Source organism: Martes martes (assembly GCF_963455335.1).
Source record: "Martes martes genome assembly, chromosome: 4".
Taxonomy (NCBI): domain Eukaryota; kingdom Metazoa; phylum Chordata; class Mammalia; order Carnivora; family Mustelidae; genus Martes; species Martes martes.
Window position 1 is genome coordinate 155,733,392 of NC_137891.1, and position 17,785 is coordinate 155,751,176.

Sequence of the window (17,785 nt, forward strand, 5' to 3'; positions counted from 1 at the left end):
CTGTCTGTCAAATAAATTAAAAAAAAAAAAAAAAAAAAAAAGAATATGATCTCAGGGAACCTGGGTGGCTCAATGGGTTAAGGGTCTTTCTTTGGCTCAGGTCATGATCCTGGGGTCCTGGGATCGAGCCCCACATCAAGCTCCCTGTTGTGGGGAGTCTGCTTCTCCCTCTCCCCTCCTTACCACTTGTGTTCTCTCTCTCTCAAATAAATAAAATCTTTTTCAAAGCGGGGGAGGCACCTGGGTGGCTCAGTGGGTTAAGTCTCTGCCTTTGGCCCAGGTCATGATCTCAGGGTCCTGAGATCGAGCCCCGCATCAGGCTCTCTGCTCAGCTGGGAGCATGTTTCCCACTCTCTCTCTGCCTGCCTCTCTGCCTACTTGTGATCTCTCTCTCTGTCAAATAAATAAATAAAAATCTTTAAAAAAAAAAAAAAGAATATTGTCTCTGAAGCTGGACTGCCTAGGTTTTAATCCCAATTCTGCCACTTACCAGCTGTTTTATCTTGAGCAATTTATTTAACCTCTCTGTGCCTTGGTCTTCTCATTTGCAAAATAAGCATAATAATAATCCCTGCCTCACAGAATTGGTAGGAGGACTGAATGATCTCTAATTTTTAAATGCTTAGAATGCTCCCTGGGACTGATTAAGTCCTCAGAGTTTGTTAGTTTATTAACTAAATACAAAATAGCACATGTTCCATCAGAAACATTAGACCAGAGGGTTTAGGACAACAGATATTAAAACGAGATTCTGTGGGGCTAAATGCCAGTTTCTATTACTTATTAATAATTTCCTTAACCTCTCTGTACCACAGTGCCCTCATCTATAAATAAATTTACTTGGATTATCTACTTCATCAATAAAATGGATTTATATTACCATCTCATCAGGGTATTCTGAGGATTAGAACAATGTTCAGCACACATTAAATGTCTGGCAAAGCTACCTATTCTTTTTTTTTTTGAAGTTACCTATTCTTATTCTTCTGTTGTTTTATTTCTCAACCTTTCTTGACTAAGCATGGTAAAACAAAGAGTCTGTCCTGCTTCTACTAGGTTTATCTAACATATGAATCAGTCTACCAATAATCTCGTGAGGCAATCTTCACTTGTGATCATAGAAGCCTGAGTTCAAAATATTAAGAAAGATTGAATTTCTGCTTCCTGCCATGATGGGGAAACAAAGACCAGATTCACCCTTGTGCTTCATAAAGTAAAAAAACAAAAATGAAACAAAACTCTACATGTGAAACAATAGCTTTTAGATATTTTACAGAAGGGAAACATACAAAGTAAGCCCTAAAATTGCCCCAAAGTAAGTCCTAAGATTGCCCCAGCTTACTACCTTGAGAACACTTCTAGGAAGCAAACACAGAGAGTACCCAAAGAGCTGAGCTGTCTACCCTAGTTGAAGAGTCAGAACTGAGAAGTTGGAGAGGTTAAGGTGGCTAACATTTGGAAGGCAGAGTACTAGAAAGGAGAGAGTTACACAGAGAGAGCTCAGCAAAGGGGTTCCTCTTGAATTTTCAGCCAAGTGATGTGGGTGAGAAAACTATCCAAGAAAATGAGTAAGCATTACACTTCCCAGAGATCACACAGGAATAGATCGTATTCCCACCAGCATGAGTGGCGGGCGGGGGGACTCATAATGCATAGACATTGACTAGAGTACTCAGAAAGCACTGCCTTAGAATTAAGAAAAAAATAGCTCCCAATGCTGCTCTAGGCCCACCCAACAAAGCCAAAAAGTAATCCTCAAAATGATCAAGCTATATCTGAATAATATAACTGCATCCCAGAATAAAATTCAAGAATGTTTAAAGAAATACAAACATATGCAGCAAACAACAAGGTAAAATCATCTGGCTGTGTCACTGACTGGTACTTGGTATGAGACGGATACAAAAGAAGAATGGAATGAAACACTAACACAGACATGTGAACAAGTGTAGGAAAAAAATATTAAAAAATTTAAGATGTTTTCAAGCCCTAAGCTACAAGACCACAGGTATGAAGAGATAAGACTTCAAGTCACGTGCCAAGAAGGGGGCACACGTTAGGCTGTGGGTGCTACCCAACTTACCATCTTACCCAGCATCATATACCAAGTCTAGTACCTCTGGAAAGGTGACTTCAGGAGAAGTCAGCCCCTAACATTGTCCTATGTCAGTCTAACACTGCCCTAGTATGTCTGTGGAATTTGAACTCCTATATTAAATTACGTCACTTAAGTTTATATAATAAGTGTTGTTTCTACTCAAATTTCTAGTTTTCCTGGTTACTTTTTTTTTCTAACATAAAGCTTAACAAATACCTATTGATCAAACATACTTTCTTTTGAAGAATTTTTTGATTGGTTTCCAAGTTACCTCTCTCTTGATTCTCCTCATTCCTAAAAAGCCCCACTCCTTTTCAGTCTCTCCTCTGCTAGTTCCTCATCTCCCCAATCTCTTGAAGTCAGATGGCCTCAGAGCTCAATCCTTTGACATTTCTTCCTTCTTTATCAACAGACTCTCATTGGATGATCTCATAAACCTAATCATTTGTTTCACTTAAACGCTGACAATTCCTTATATATCCTCAGCCCAAATTTCACCTATCTTTAACCAAATGTCTAATCAGTGATCTCTTACAGTTTCCCAGTGTCAGTTCCTGGATTTTACAGTTTTCTAGCTGTTTAACCCCAATTTTCAGTCATCCTTCACTCATATTTTTCTCAAACTCTGCCATCTAATCCATCAACAAATCCTATCAATTCTACCTCCAAAATACATAATCAAATCTGACCACTTTTTACCACCTGTACCACCAAGGGTTCAATCAATCATTGAGTCTTTCCTAGATTACACCAGTATCCTTCTAACTATAGCCAGAGGGATCCTTTTGATTTAAGTCCAATCATAACATTCTTCTGCTTCAAACTCTCCAAGAGCTTCTCACGTCACTCAGCATAAAAACAAAAATTTTTACGATGGATTTAAAGCTCTATTCCATTTGGCTTATCACTATGTCTCAGACCTCATTTCCCACTTCTTACCTCTTAACTCATTCCACATAGCTTCACTGGACTCTGCTGAACAAAGAACACATGAAGCAAACTCTTAGATCAGGTTTTCGGCATTTACTGTGGCCTCTGTCTGAAACACTCTTCTCCAGACACCTCTTTTCTGGCTCCGGGACTTTCCTTCAGGTCTTTGCTCATATGTCAACTTATGAGTGAGGAACCTCCCTGACCATTTTATATAAAATGTCAACCCCTGGGCCTCACATTCCCTATTCTCCTCAACCTACTTTATTTTCCCAATATCACATATGTCCATCTGTTATATATTTACTCATTTACGTATTTATTCATTTACTCATATTTACTCCACTAGAATCTAAGCTCCTCTGAGGGCAGGGACTTTAGCTCTTTCTGGTCACTCTTCTGTTTTTCAGGCCTAAAAGAGTGTCCAGTACATAGCATGTACTCAAATGGTAACTAGATAAAAAGGCAGAAAGAAATGAGGAGAAGAGGGTTATTTTCAGCAATCTGAACAAATCACTTAACCTATTTCAGAATCAAATTTTCCTGTTGTGCAAAATGTGGCATTTGGACTAGTTAACCTTTAGAGAGCTCTAGCATTCTGTCACACTATGCTTCTCCCATGGAGTGGTCACAGGGCTGTCCTACTGTCACAATGGGCACATAACTGTCTACTGATATGTCTTCTTTCTCTTGAATTTTGAATATAACAGAAATATGTGACATTCCTCTTACTCTTCTCTGTTACTTTTATTCTGTTTCTCCCCATTATTAAGGAGAAAGTTTTGGGTTTTAGCTACTAGGCCAAAAGCAATCACCAAGGCCCACATTCACATCGCAGCAGGTTTCCTTACCTCCACTGCAGCGGGCGGCTGCAACAGGGACTGCCAGGACTGCTATGAGCTTGTGGGTTCAGGAAAAAGGCAAGAGGAGAAGTAGTGGCCAGGGCACAATCAGCGCTAAATGGGATTTTAGTGAAGTACAGGGCTGGAGCTGATGTGGGTGAAAACATGTGCTGGTTTACTTCAGATCCTCGGCAAAGAGTAGAGATTCTGACAACATACCATGGTAGAAAAAAGCAGGGTTAGGGATAATTTCTCAACCAAAAAGAAACATATTCAAAGTGGGTTAGTTTAGGCAAGAGGCTCAAAAAAAAAAAAAGTGGTCAAAAATCATTCTCAAATATCCTACCTCAGTGCAATGGCACATGAGGACCATTGAGACTAAAATTTAATCCATAGAATTAAAACCAAAAATTTAAGCTTTGGGTATTCAAAGTATTTAAAATTGGCTTCTGGAAAAATATTGCAAATCTACTACAACTCACCAATTAGCAAGCAGTAAGTAATATTTTGTGTGCAATGACTAAAACTTCCTATAGAAATGAATATATCCATAAAAGTAAAACACTAACAGATTATATCTACCATAACACCAACTTATTTAGCTAACTTTTGCCTAATGAAACCTCAAGTAACATCACTTAATTCTGTATAATGAATTTTGCTTCTACTTAAATTTTAGTTTTTTAGATTACTTTTTTCCCCTAAAAACAACCTAATCATCTCGATATATGTTAAGTTGTACTGAAGACTATTAAGTAAATAATAAATAACATCATTAGACTGAAAATAGATGGTAAATATGGGTTTCTACTTCTTTGATCATTGACTGATATGTCACAGATGACGAAAAATAATTGACAGATGCACAGCATTTAATTTACTATGGTAGGAACATGGCTTCAAATACCATATTTAGCCACAATATTTCATTTTAAAGATTTTGAAAAACTTAAGTATCACATAAGCACCTGTTTAAAAATATTAGTTTCCTGTACTGTTATTACTGTTTATATATGGTTATATTCTACTTCTGTTTAATTACATATAGTCAAAGGAAATCTTTACCTTCCTACTAATTATCCCTTTAGCTGGCTTCAGAATATTTCCCAGATGAGTACACAATATGAGGATATAAAAGGATAGAAAAATAGAGGGCAGAAAACTATTTTAAATTACAGGTATGCTCAAATTTCCATAAATTCAACATATTAATAAAAATTAAAAGAATTGAAAATATTAACTTTGGATTAATTTCTCACTTTCAAAAAGAATTTTCACTTTTCTAAAGAACTATTTCAAAAAACCAGCTCCCTAGTATATATAAGCTAGAGCTAAATAGAATATACAATAAGACAGTTTTTATTAACCTAAATAATATTGCTTATACAAAATTTTGGAGTCTCAAATCTTAACACATAAAATAAGACTTAGCCATTTTGATGCATATATAATTAAGATTATAAATCCATAAGAACCAAATCTCATTCTCTATTTGCTAGTAATTGCCACTCTGCAAACTGGTGATACAATGAGGCTAGAGTTTAAAAAGGATTGTTTGAAAAAGGAAAGGTGATTTATAAACTACTTACTAGTTCCGCAGGGGGATTTTTCCTAAGCTAAATTCAACGTCACTAAAACAGACACAACAATTACCAACCATAGTGCACCAACATTTGGAAAGAATGATTTTGACCACTTACGTTCTCTCACACTACAAGCTTAATTTTAAAAATTTACAACTTCGCTAACACATCCTCTTCACTTTAAATGACACTTTAGTTCATGAAGCTTCTTTTTACAGTCTTTAACTTTTAGTCTTAGTAGGAGAATAAACACTTTTTTAAACATACGCCAATCTTTCCAATTATATGCTTCAAACAACTACAGTCTTCCAAGGTCTGGTACAATCATTAGTTTAATCAATGAGCATCCACTAACACAGAAGAGCAATGACCCAAGGGAAACCCACTGAAGAAGTACATGTGTCTATTCAAGTATCCATGCTATCTCCAGGTAAGCTCTAACATTCACGGGAATAAAGTCTGAAGGGCATGCCCTCCACTCTGTGAGTCATGCAAAGACAGTTCAAGACAGATTACTGAAGTGGAATGGATTTTAGGACACTTCTTTCCCTGGTTCCCTACTTTGCTGATCAATGCGCCCTTCCTCATTAAATAAGCCTGAGAAGCTGTTGGAAAAGCTAACCTGACGTGGAAGCCTTCTTCCATTCCCCAGCTATGAAATCCTTATCTAAGTATTTTTCTATTTTTTCTATTTTATTTCTCTATTGGCCAACACAGAAATAAAATTCAGGTCACACCCTAAAGGACTCAGGCTTGGATCTGCAAGGGCAGATCTGAGGTCCTGAGCTGACAGGCCTGGGGCAGAAATACAACACCCTCTCTAGTCCAAGGAGAAGATACTTTCATTTCCATTTGTTTCTCACATTCTTGGGGCTTGTATACGCAGCTGCGACACTAAGTTTAAATACACATCTGCTTTCACAACAGGAAAAAAAGATCTTCATTGTTAACCCAGTTCCCAAGGTACCTAGGCACCCCTAAAATGGTATCTAACTCAATTTTCATAATTAGAAGCCCCATAGGCCCCTGCCAGGGACCAGTGTTTTGACCTTGAATTTGTGAAGCCAGCTCAGCCCTCTTTCTGACAGGCATCTCCAAAGCAAAGTCTTTATTCAAGCAAATGAAAGTGTGTTAGTTGGCATTAGTTCTTTTCCTGACATCTGCCATTTTCCACTCAGAGACCCCAGCCTCCTTACTGAATCCGCAGACATGGTGCTCCCAGTCTCTCTCTCCTCCGTTTCATCATTTTCCTGGCTACTCAAAGCTTTTGCCCTCTCACACTCAGGAGTCTTGGCAGGAAGTTCTCTCACACAAGGGGTATGCAGTCTATAAGCCAAAGGAAACTTACAAAGGCTCCCCAAACTTAAGAGAAAAATTAAAGCTCTGTTCTTCAAAAACATAATATTCAGAATTCCCTCCCACCCCCTCAGCGAAAGACCTAAGAGACCAGGAGGCAGCAGTGAGCCACAGTGAGGAATCCCAGATCCCAAATGAATCAGCTGTCTTCTGATCTGCCTGACATCATTCACACTCAGCCTGTAACAAATCAGAGCGTCAGAGAGCACCTTGTTCCTCCTCAGTGACAAGCACCAAACTCCCTCCCCCACAAGTCAGTTGCAACCTCCAACCCTGAGGCCTGGTAGCAGTGAAGACTCTGGCAAAAATTGTACATACCAACTTGAAAACTCACACTGTGACAGAAATACCATTTACTCTGGAGGCGTGGGCCAGTATAGAACAGCTGTTGCAGTGGGCACGGGATTGGAAGAAAGCACACTAAGATCCCAAATCGGTAAATTAAGGAGCTAAGAATAGGTGGGCATTTCTGCAACATTATTCATTCTCAAACCCATGTCAGGTGGAGGATGACAGTCTTAATGTTAGGGCTCAAAGCACAGCCATTATTCAAATTCTGAATTTGACCAATTTAAATAAACTCTGTATTCCTTCCTTTGACAAAGTTCAGCATCATTTTTAATTCAAGTTCTACTACTCTCTAATCACTTGAATAACCTTGTGGTGAGAAAAGCCATAAGAAAGCTAAGAAAATAAACCCAGAAACTATTTGGTTTAACTTGTCAGTAACTATTAATGAAATCATCTGTATGGCAGATGTTACACAAGACATTATGGTAAGCTACAGAAGAACTCTAACGAAGGGTAAGCTACCTAACTTCTGTATGCTTTGTTTTCCCTATCTGTAGAATGAAAATAACTTCAGGTGCCTAATAAATAGGTTGTGGTGAAGATTAATATATGAAAAGCGGAAAAGTGCCTAGCAAAGAGGAAGTGCTATAGAAGTGTTAGCTTTTTTTTTTTTTCCAAAAAGATTTCATTTACTTATTTGACAGACAGAGATAGTGAGAGAGAAAAAGCACAAGCAGTGTGAGTGGCAGGCAGAGGGAGAAGCAGGCTCCCCACTGAGCAAGGAGCCCAACACCACACGGGGCTCAATCCCAAAACCCTGGAATTATAACCTGAGCCAAAGGCAGACGCTTAACCGATTGAGCCACCCAGACACCCCAAAAGTGTTAGCTATTATTATAGTTCTTGGCCTCTAGGAGCTGGCTCCCAATGTAGAGGAGGAGATAAGCCCCAACATACAAGAAACCATCTGACAAAAACAGCCTGGCCTGAAGAAAGCCGAGTGATCCAGTGGAGCTAAGCGAACCAGAGTAAGTAGAAGTCTTGGTCCCCTGCTTAAGAGCCCCTGCCAACTCCGAAGGGCTCCTTTAATTTATTGACATGACAAAGTATGTCAAACTGTTTTTCTAGGGTAACAGCCAAACAGTTAATTCCTACCCCAGCCAATATTTTTTCAACTGCAGGTCACAACTCTTTAGTAACTCATAAAATCAATTTAGAAGTCAGGACAAACACTTTCTTAAAAGGGAAAGAGAATGAAATAGAACAGAAAATATCAGAGTGCTTCACACAGTAAGAATTGTTTTATGAAACATGTATGTCTATGACATCTATTACTGACAATACATATAAATACAAAGGCAAACAGGTGTGATGGGCTGCAGTGTAAAATTTATTTTTTATTAAGAGTGAGAGTCTAAAAGATTAGAAAGCCACTGTACTTATTACCCAAGCAAACTCACTCTCACCTAGTAGCTACACTCACTTTTCCTCCCATTACCAGTCTAATCACTTGGCTCTCACAGCTCCTACTTCAGAATCCCCTGCTTTCTCTAAGTCCTAATGAAAATGGAAACACTCTCAGAAATCTACAATGTCTCAATAAGTCCTGAGTCCTACTTTGGGAAAGTCTTGTGATATTATCAGGGTCAGTCACAAAAGCCCACACTTCCACAACTAAGAAACCAGCCACGGTCTATCCCCATCCTAAGCTGAGGCCAAGCTGAAGCCATGCAGTTAATTAAGGCCAGGCCCTAAGTTTCTACTCAACACAATCCATTCTCTAAAATTCAAGCTCATTCTCCTTATGATGACATAACAGCAACCAATGTTTATAAGTACTTATTACTATAAGTACTTATAAGTACTTGTCATTATAAGTACTTATTATGTACTGGATTTTATTCTAAGCACTCTACACATAATACCGAGGTAGTCCTCATCATCACAGTCCTATGATATGTGTGCTATTATTATTCCCATTGTTAAAACACACACACACACACACAAAGGTTAAAATCTTTAAAGGGGTTGTAAAGGAGAAAATACCCTTTCCTCAATATATCTGCACCTAGTTACCCTATGTATGAATTAGGCTAGCCAGAAGTATTCCTGTGCTCAGCCAAGTTGATGAACTGAAGTAATCTCTAGAATCAATGTTATGAACCTCTGTGCTATAAATACCTTTCAGCAGAAGATTCTGACAATAGCAAATACATTTCTCTCTAGCCTGCTGTGCAATAATAAATTGGGAGAGGAGAGAGCATGGAGCTCCTTAAATAATGCTAAAGGTTAGAAAATATTTGCATTTTAGAGAATGGAATCGTATATTATGTTCTTCATCTGACCCAAAGAAGGTATCACTCTTACTCCTAGAGTTTAAGGTATCTCCACACAGAGCACTTTTTTAAACTTATTGGCATTATAATATATTCGTGCCAATAACCCTGTAGCTTTGTCAGCACTCCAAAAGCTTAACATTTTCCCGGGACTGGAGAGCACCCAACAACTTGAGGTATGGAAAATCAAACAGCAACCTCTTCTTGTTTGTTCACACAACAACTATTTATTGACTGTGTTACCATCCTTACAGCCAGACAAGAAAGGTCCCTGCCATGGGCTTCTCACTTTAGCAGTTCTGCAAAACCACAAACACAAAATATAAATTCCCTAAAGAAATGGGTTGCCTCTGTCACACCTGTGATCTGGAATACTGCACTGAAAAAGTGGAACCCTAAAAATCCATTTTTATTATTTACACTGTTGAAACCACAGGAAAACACTTGCCCACATCTTTCTTCCTATGTATTTTTTTTCTTCCTATGTATATTTTAAGAAGACAACCATGTCAGATTGCTACAGAATGTGAAACAACAAGCTTCTTAAAGAACTCTGTTGAGATTATAAAATATTTTAACAGCAAAGGGCCTTAAAAGGAAAAAGACAAATTAATTAATCCATCAAATCCTTCCTCCTCTCAAGTAACATGAACATAACAGATTTCTTGGCTAATACAAGTGCTGGTTCCTAATACAGCCAAATTAACTATTTACTTGATTCCTTTCTGTTCTAATCCATGGTATGAAAGATATCCATCATTTAGCCAGTATCCACCATTTGGCTCAGTACTCAGTAACAGAGCACATGGCAGCTGAGGAACATTTTGCAGAATTAATTCATAGTACTAGTTAACTTATTTTTGTGCAGGTCTAGACATAACATATGTAAAGCCATAGACTAATTTTTTATATGACAACTGTACAGTTAATGCTAAGATTGAAAAGTTTTTTCTAAAAATACATACTTAGATTTATCTAAAAATGACAAAATTTTTAAATTTAGCTTAATTTTTTTTAAAGATTTACTTATTTATTTGACAGAGATTACAAGCAGGCAGAGAGGCAGGCAGAGAGGCGGGGGGGAGTGGGAAGCAGGCCTCCCCCCAAGCAGAGAGCCCGATGTGGGGCTCAATCCCAGGACCCCAGGATCATGACCTGAGCCAAAGGCAGAGTGTTTTAGACCACTGAGCTACCCAGGCACCCCAGGATTTATTTATTTTAGAGAGAGAGTACATGAGCAGGGGGCAGGTCAGAGAGAGAGAGAGAGAACCCTAAGCAAACTCCCAACTGACTGCAGAGCCCTGAGGCTCAATCCCACGACCCTGAGACCACGACCCCAGCCAAAACCAAGAGTCTGACACTCAACTGACTAAGCCACCCAGACACCTCAATAATTTCAAATATTTAAAAATAAAAATAGGGGCACCTGGGTGACTTAGTTGGCTTAGTGTCCAACTCTTGATTTTGACCTTAGGTCATAAAATTGAGCCCCACATGGGGCCCCTCTCAGCAGGATATCTGCTTAAGATTCTCTCTCTCCCTCTCCCCTGCTTGTGCTCTCATGCTCTCTCTCCAAAATAAATAAATAAATCTTATAAAAATAAAAACAAAAATAACTCTGGAAGCATGAAAACTTTCCATTTTTAACACGTGATTTTTTTTTTAATAAAAATATATTCAAACTTGTGCTCACCTGGGCAGCACATATACTAAAACTGGAACAATACAGAGATTAACATGGCCCCTGCACAAGGATGGCACACAAATTCATGAAGTGTTCTGTATTTTTATATTTTGTAATATATTTTTGGAAACTGAAAAAATACATATTCAAAGTTGGTACTCTCTGAACACAATTAATTTTATTTTTAAATTCTAGAGATCATTATAATAATGAGTACAAGCTATAATCATGACAGAGATAGAAAAGCAGGAAAGTGGAGCTTAAGAAAAAGAAATTAGGATGCCTGGGTAGCTCAGTCGGTTAAGCATCTGACTCTTGGTTTTTGCTCAGATCATGATCTCAGAGTCGTGAGATCAAGCCCTGTGTTGGGCTCCATGATCAGCATGGGGTCTGCTTGAGATTCTCTCTCCCTCTCCCTCTGTCCCTCTCACTTGTGCACTCTCTTCCTTTCTCTATCTCTCAAATAAATAAATCTTTTAAAAAAATAAAAATAAAAGATAAATTTAAAAAAAAGAAAAAGAAAATCTACAAATAAGTTGCTTAAATTAAAAAACAAAACTAATGGGGCACCTGGGTAGCTCAGTGGGTTAAGCTTCTGTCTTTAGCTCAAGTCATGATCCCGGGGTCCTGGGATCAAGCCCCATGCCGGGCTCCCTGCTCAGCAAGAGCCTGCTTCTCCCTCTCCTCCCCACTTGTGCGCTGTCTTGCTATGTCTGTCACTATCTGTCTCTTTATCTCAAATAAATAAATAAATAAATAAAATCTTAAAAAAAAAAAAAAAACTAATGAAATGAATAAGACTTTACCACGTTCAGAAAGCACACCTAAATTTATCAGCAGTAAAGAAAAGTCAATAAACAGGAAATAAGCCATTATATTCAAAGAAAGGAAGCAAATGTCAGTATAGAAAGCAGGTATAATTGCTCTTAAAATAATATTATCTATCCAATATTTAGCCAAATTAAAAGGTGTTTTTTTTTCCTGCGGCTTAACAGTGAAATAATCACAGAAAACAAAGAAATGTTTATAGGTTTAATGTAAATTATACCGAAATTTGTCACTAAAGTGGCTAAACATTAAAGATGGATAAAAAATGATGAAACAAATGGTCACTGACAAGGATAAAGACTTAAATGAAATCACTAATTTTACTGATGATAAAGCGAGGAAAAAAATCACACCTAACTTTTAAAAAATATATATATGACTAAGTTCTACACATCATAACAGAAACAAAAGTCATGTTAAACAACTTCATTATATATATTACTGAGTTACTTGAAGAGGAAAATGAGGAAGAAGAAATGAGAATGTCATTAACTTGAAACAATATACAGGTTCTGACTTATGAGAAAATGAAGAAAAAACTCTCAATTTTAGGCAATTTAAAATTGTCAAATTTTCACCTGCAACTATGACACAGTTATGGAAACAAAACTAACCATTCTACTACAAACCCCCATAAAACTAGACAAAATATTTGAGGCAGTAGTTTTCAGGCACTGGGAAAAGGCAATACAAAAATGCAAACCCAGAAAAAAGGGAAACTCAAATGCAGAGGCATCCCAGTTGTCCCTACCCTCTGCTTGGGAACAATTTTCTTACAGTGGCACAGAGAGCTATAGTTCAAGCAAAACACAGTAGTTCCACTAAACTGAGAACGCACAGGTAAGAGTTCAGAGCCCCTAATCAAACACACATTGAACATTCATCAAGAAAGACCATAAACTAGGACATAAAAGAAGTCTCAAGAAATTTCAAAAGACTAAAATCTTATAAAGTAATGTTAACTGAACACGACAGAACTCAAAATCAATTACAATTTTTTTAAAAAGCCTACATGATTCCTCAACACTTGAAAATTAAGCCACACTTCTAAATAATCTATAGGTCAAAGATGAAATGTCACAGGAAATTAGAAAATAATTTAGATTCAATTAAAATTAACATACAACATATCAAACTTTAGAGTATGCAGCTAAAGGCGTGCTTAAATGGAAATTTATAACTTTAAATGCTTACGTTAAAAAAGGAAGATCTGTGGCGCCTAGGTGGCTCAGTGGGTTAAAGCCTCTGCCTTCGGCTCGGGTCATGATCCCAGGGTCCTGGGATCGAGCCCTGCATCAGGCTCTCTGCTCAGCAGGCAGCCTGCTTCCTCCTCTCTCTCTCTCTCTCTCTCTGCCTGCCTCTCTGCCTACTTGTGATCTCTGTCTGTCAAATAAATTTAAAAAAAAAAAAAAAGGGAAGATCTAAAAATCACTAACTTACGCCTCTACATTAAAAACGGAAAAAAGCAAATTAAATTCAAAATACAAGAATAAATACATAAAGCAAAAACAGAAATCAATGACTGAAACACTGTCAAGTATACTTCAATTAAAAAAAGGGAAGGAGGACAGAAGAGCATGGTCACAAACTCTAGAAGCTGTCTTGATGGTTTAAGCACATGTTTTTAAAAAGAAGACATCAATGACAGAAAAGAAATAGAAAAAAGTGAACAAAACCAAAAGTGGGTTCTTTGAAACTATTAATAAAATTAATAAAAATCTTTGTAAGACAGGGACATTTGGCTGGCTCAACTGGTACAGCATTCAACTCTTAATATCAGGGTCATGAGTTCAAGCCCCATGTTGGGCGTACAGTTTACTTAAAAGAAAAAAAAATCCTAGTAAGACGAATCAAGAAGCAAAGGAGAGTAAACACAAATAACCGTTCTTAGGAATAAAAGATGGGTTATTGCAATACTTCAACAGACAATAAGAGAATGAGAATGCCATGAACAACCTATGCCAGTAATATATAAGATGGATAACTTACAAAAAAATTTCAGGGGCGCCTGGGTGGCTTAGGTGGTTAAGCATCCAACTCTTGGTTTTGGCTCAGGTCATGATCTCAGGGTCCTTAAGACTGAGTCCCAAGATGGGCTCTGTGCTCAGTGTGGAGTGTGCTTGGGATTCTCTCCCTTGCCCTCTCCCTCCCCCTCTACGCCTCTCCCAACTCATTCTATTTCTCTCTCTCTCTCTCTCTCTCTCAAATAAATAAAACTGGGGTGCCTGAGTAGCTCAGTCAGTTAATCATCTGTCTTTGGCTCAGGTCATGATCCCAGGGTCCTGGGATGAAGCCCTACATCAGGCTCCCTACTCAGCAGGGAGTCTGCTTCTCCCTCTCCCTCTGCTGCTCCCCCTGCTTGTGAGTGCTCTCTCTCTCTGTCAAATGAATGAATAAAATCTTTTTTTTAAATAAAATAAAATCTTTTTTAAAAGTTCATAAAATATCTTATCAAAACTTAAGATACAGACAATATGAATTATGCTAAGTGACAGAAGCCAGACAAAAAGGCAAATATAGTGTGGTTCTATTCATATGAAATACCTAGAATAGGCAAATACATCAGACAGAAAGTAGAATCGAGGTATCAGAGGCTAGGAAAAGGAGACAATGCGGAATTACTGCTTAAAGGTTACAAAGTTTCTACTCAGGGTGATGAAAAAGTTTAGAAATATAGTGGTGATGGTTGCACAACATTGTGCATGAACTTAATGCCATTAAATTGTATACCTGAGAATGTATATAATTCAATGGCAAATTTTTATGTTATATGTATCTTATCACAATTTTTAAAACTTAAAAAAATTAATTCAAAAAGGATTAAGACCCAAACATAAAAGCTAAAATTACAAAACTTCTAGATGAAAACACTGGAGAAAATCTGAATGATCTCAGGATAGGCAAGGATTTCTTGGACAGAGGATTGAACTCACAAATTGAACTCACAGTAAAAAAATAAAAACTTGAGGCACCTGAGAGGCTCAGTGGGTTAAGCCTCTGCCTTCAGCTCAGGTCATGATCTCAGGGTCCTGGGACTAAGCCCCACATTGGGCTCTCTGCTCAGCAGGGAGCCTGCTTCCCCCTCTCTCTCCGCCTGCCTCTCTGCCTACTTGTGATCTCTCTCTCTGTCAAATAAATAAATAAAAATATTTTTAAAATATATAAATAAAAAAATAAAAACTCACAAACTGAACAACATCAAAATTAAAACCTTATGCTTTTTGAAAGATACTATTCCATGTACTTCCAAAGGAGAAGGTAAGCCATAGACTAGAGGAAAATAGTCACAACACATCTGACCAAAAAAATCTGTTATCTGGAACATATAAACATCTTTTACAACTCAATAATAATAAACCAATTTATTTTTTTAAGTGAGCAAAAGATCTGAGCACACATTTCACAAAAGAAGATATACAAATAGCTAATAAATATATGAAAAACATGCTCAGCATCATTTTTCATCTGGTAAATGCAAGTTAAAACTATAATGCAATACCACCACCCACCCACTAGAATGGCTAAAATTTAAAGTCTGACCATAACAAGTTTTAGCATGGATGTGGGTCAACTAGAATTCTCAGTATCACTAGTGGGAGTACAAAATGGTACAACCATTTTGAAGAATTATGTGATTTGGGGTGCCTGGGTGGCTCGGTTGGTTAAGCGACTGCCTTCGGCTCAGGTGATGATCCTGGAGTCCCTGGATCGAGTCCCAAACCAGGCTCCCAGCTGCACAGGGAGTCTGCCTGTCCCTCTGACCGTCTCCTCTCTCATGCTCTCTCAAATAAATAAATAAAATCTTTGAAAGGAAAGCAACCTCACAGGACTTTAAAAGAAAAAAAAGAATTATGTGATTTCTTTTTTATAAATTTACACATACTCTTAATATTTATCATTTGATTTGGGGGGGAGGGGAAAAAAACCAAAGAAATCTGTTCGGCAGTTGGGTTCTTTCACTTTTTAAAAGACTAAAAATACTTTAATCAGAAGAATTTCCACATAGCAAATACAAGGAAAGTGACATTGCGATATAAGGAAATAAAAGAAAATGTGAAAATACATCTGCATCACATATTCATTTTCTACTGAGTAACAAATTACTTCAAATGGGGGGTGCCTGGGTGGCTCAGTGGGTTAAAGCCTCTGCCTTCGGCTCGGGTCATGATCTCAGGGTCCTGGGATCGAGCCCCGCATCGGGCTCTCTGCTCGGCAGGGAGCCTGCTTCCCTTCCTCTCTTTCTCTGCCTGCCTCTCTGCCTACTTGTGATCTCTGTCAAATAAATTTAAAAAAAACGGGCGCCTGGGTGGCTCAGTGGGTTAAAGCCTCTGCCTTCAGCTCGGGTCATGATCCCAGCGTCCTGGGATCGAGCCCCACATCGGGCTCTCTGCTCAGCGGGGAGCCTGCTTCCCCCTGCCTCTCTGCCTACTTGCGATCTCTCTCTGTCAAGTGGATAAATAAAATCTTTTTAAAAATTAATTAATTAATTAATTAAAAAATCTTTTTAAAAATTACTTCAAATGTAGCTACTTAAAACAATAAACACTGATTAGTTCACAGTTTCTGTGAGTCAAAAATTCAAGCACAGCCTAGCTAGGTCCTCTGCTTAGGGTCTCACAAGGCTATAATCACAGCGTCACCTGGGTTGTATTATTTCCCAACGTGCTGCTTACTTTCTCAAACCAGTACAGTCTCTATGGTGAGTCCCCTAACTAGGCAAAGTCTTATATACCATAATATAGTCGCAGGAGTGATATCTCATCACCTGTACTATGTTCTGTTGGTTAGAAGCAAACCACAGGTACTGTCCACACTCAAGAGGAGGAGGAATATACAAAACCATGAACACCAAGAGGAGGAGGAATGCATAGGAGCCACCTTATATTATGTTCACCATACATGACCATGAAGAAGATTCACCACCAAATAATCTCAAACTGATTTCTACAGATTACTTTGAGACCATCACAGATTAAAATTTATCATGAACATGCTGCTACTTTTGCTTTTCTTTATAATATCCCAGCAGTGAAATGATGAAAGAAGATCCTAAGAACTGTTACATGGCCTTAGACAATGCTTTTAAGAAATGGTGACACTATAGTAACAGAGATAACAACTTATAAGATGATATTAAAACATTGTGTAATATCTCCTATGACAACAGTAAACTCCATTATGAAACTCCATTCCAAAGTTTGATGTGTGAAATTCATGGCAGCAGAATGCCCTTTAATGAGAACTTAACTTTTTAAAATAATGTAAGAAACAAAATGGCTCAAGTAAGTTTGTTAATTTGGCACAATATTGTCAAAATAACACAATTTTTAAAAATTTTAATATATTTTATTTGAGTATCATATATTCAAAATATAATTTCAATATATAAGATGAAATATTAATGAATTATTTAACATTCTTTTCTCCCACTTTTCTTGAGATATAATTGGCATAAAGATAACACCATATTTTTAAAAGATTTTATTTATTTATTTGAAAGAGGGAGAACACAAGTACGGGAGCAGCAGGCAGGGTCAGGGGGAGGGAGAAGCAGGCTCTCCGCTGATCAGGGAGCCCGATGCGGGGCTCAGTCCCAGGACCCTGGGATCATGACCTGAACTGAAGGCAGATGCTTAACCGACTGAGTCACCCAGGCACCCCAAGACCATTTATTTTTAGAAATCCTAGTTACAACAATGATTTTGCTGAAATAAAGGCAAGGAAAAGTATAGAACATTCAATAACAATAATAAATAATTGTTTGCCGTTACTTTATTACTCAAACAGATGAATACCTAGATGATAATGACATTAATTAAATTATGATCCTTAATATT

General features: G+C 37.7%; 1 protein-coding gene across 4 annotated transcripts in view; it reads right to left on the reverse strand.

Annotated features, from left to right (window-relative positions):
* MAST2 (microtubule associated serine/threonine kinase 2) overlaps positions 1 to 17,785 on the reverse strand; it is a 213,617-nt gene that overhangs the window by 90,879 nt on the left and 104,953 nt on the right. Inside the window, exon 5 of one of the 4 annotated variants that reach the window (XM_080801979.1) lies at positions 3,880 to 4,077. The exons of the other annotated variants lie outside the window; for them this stretch is intronic. Coding sequence (XP_080658105.1) covers positions 3,880 to 4,077 — 198 coding nt within the window. The remainder of the gene's footprint in view (positions 1 to 3,879; positions 4,078 to 17,785) is intronic. 4 annotated transcript variants of the gene reach the window in all.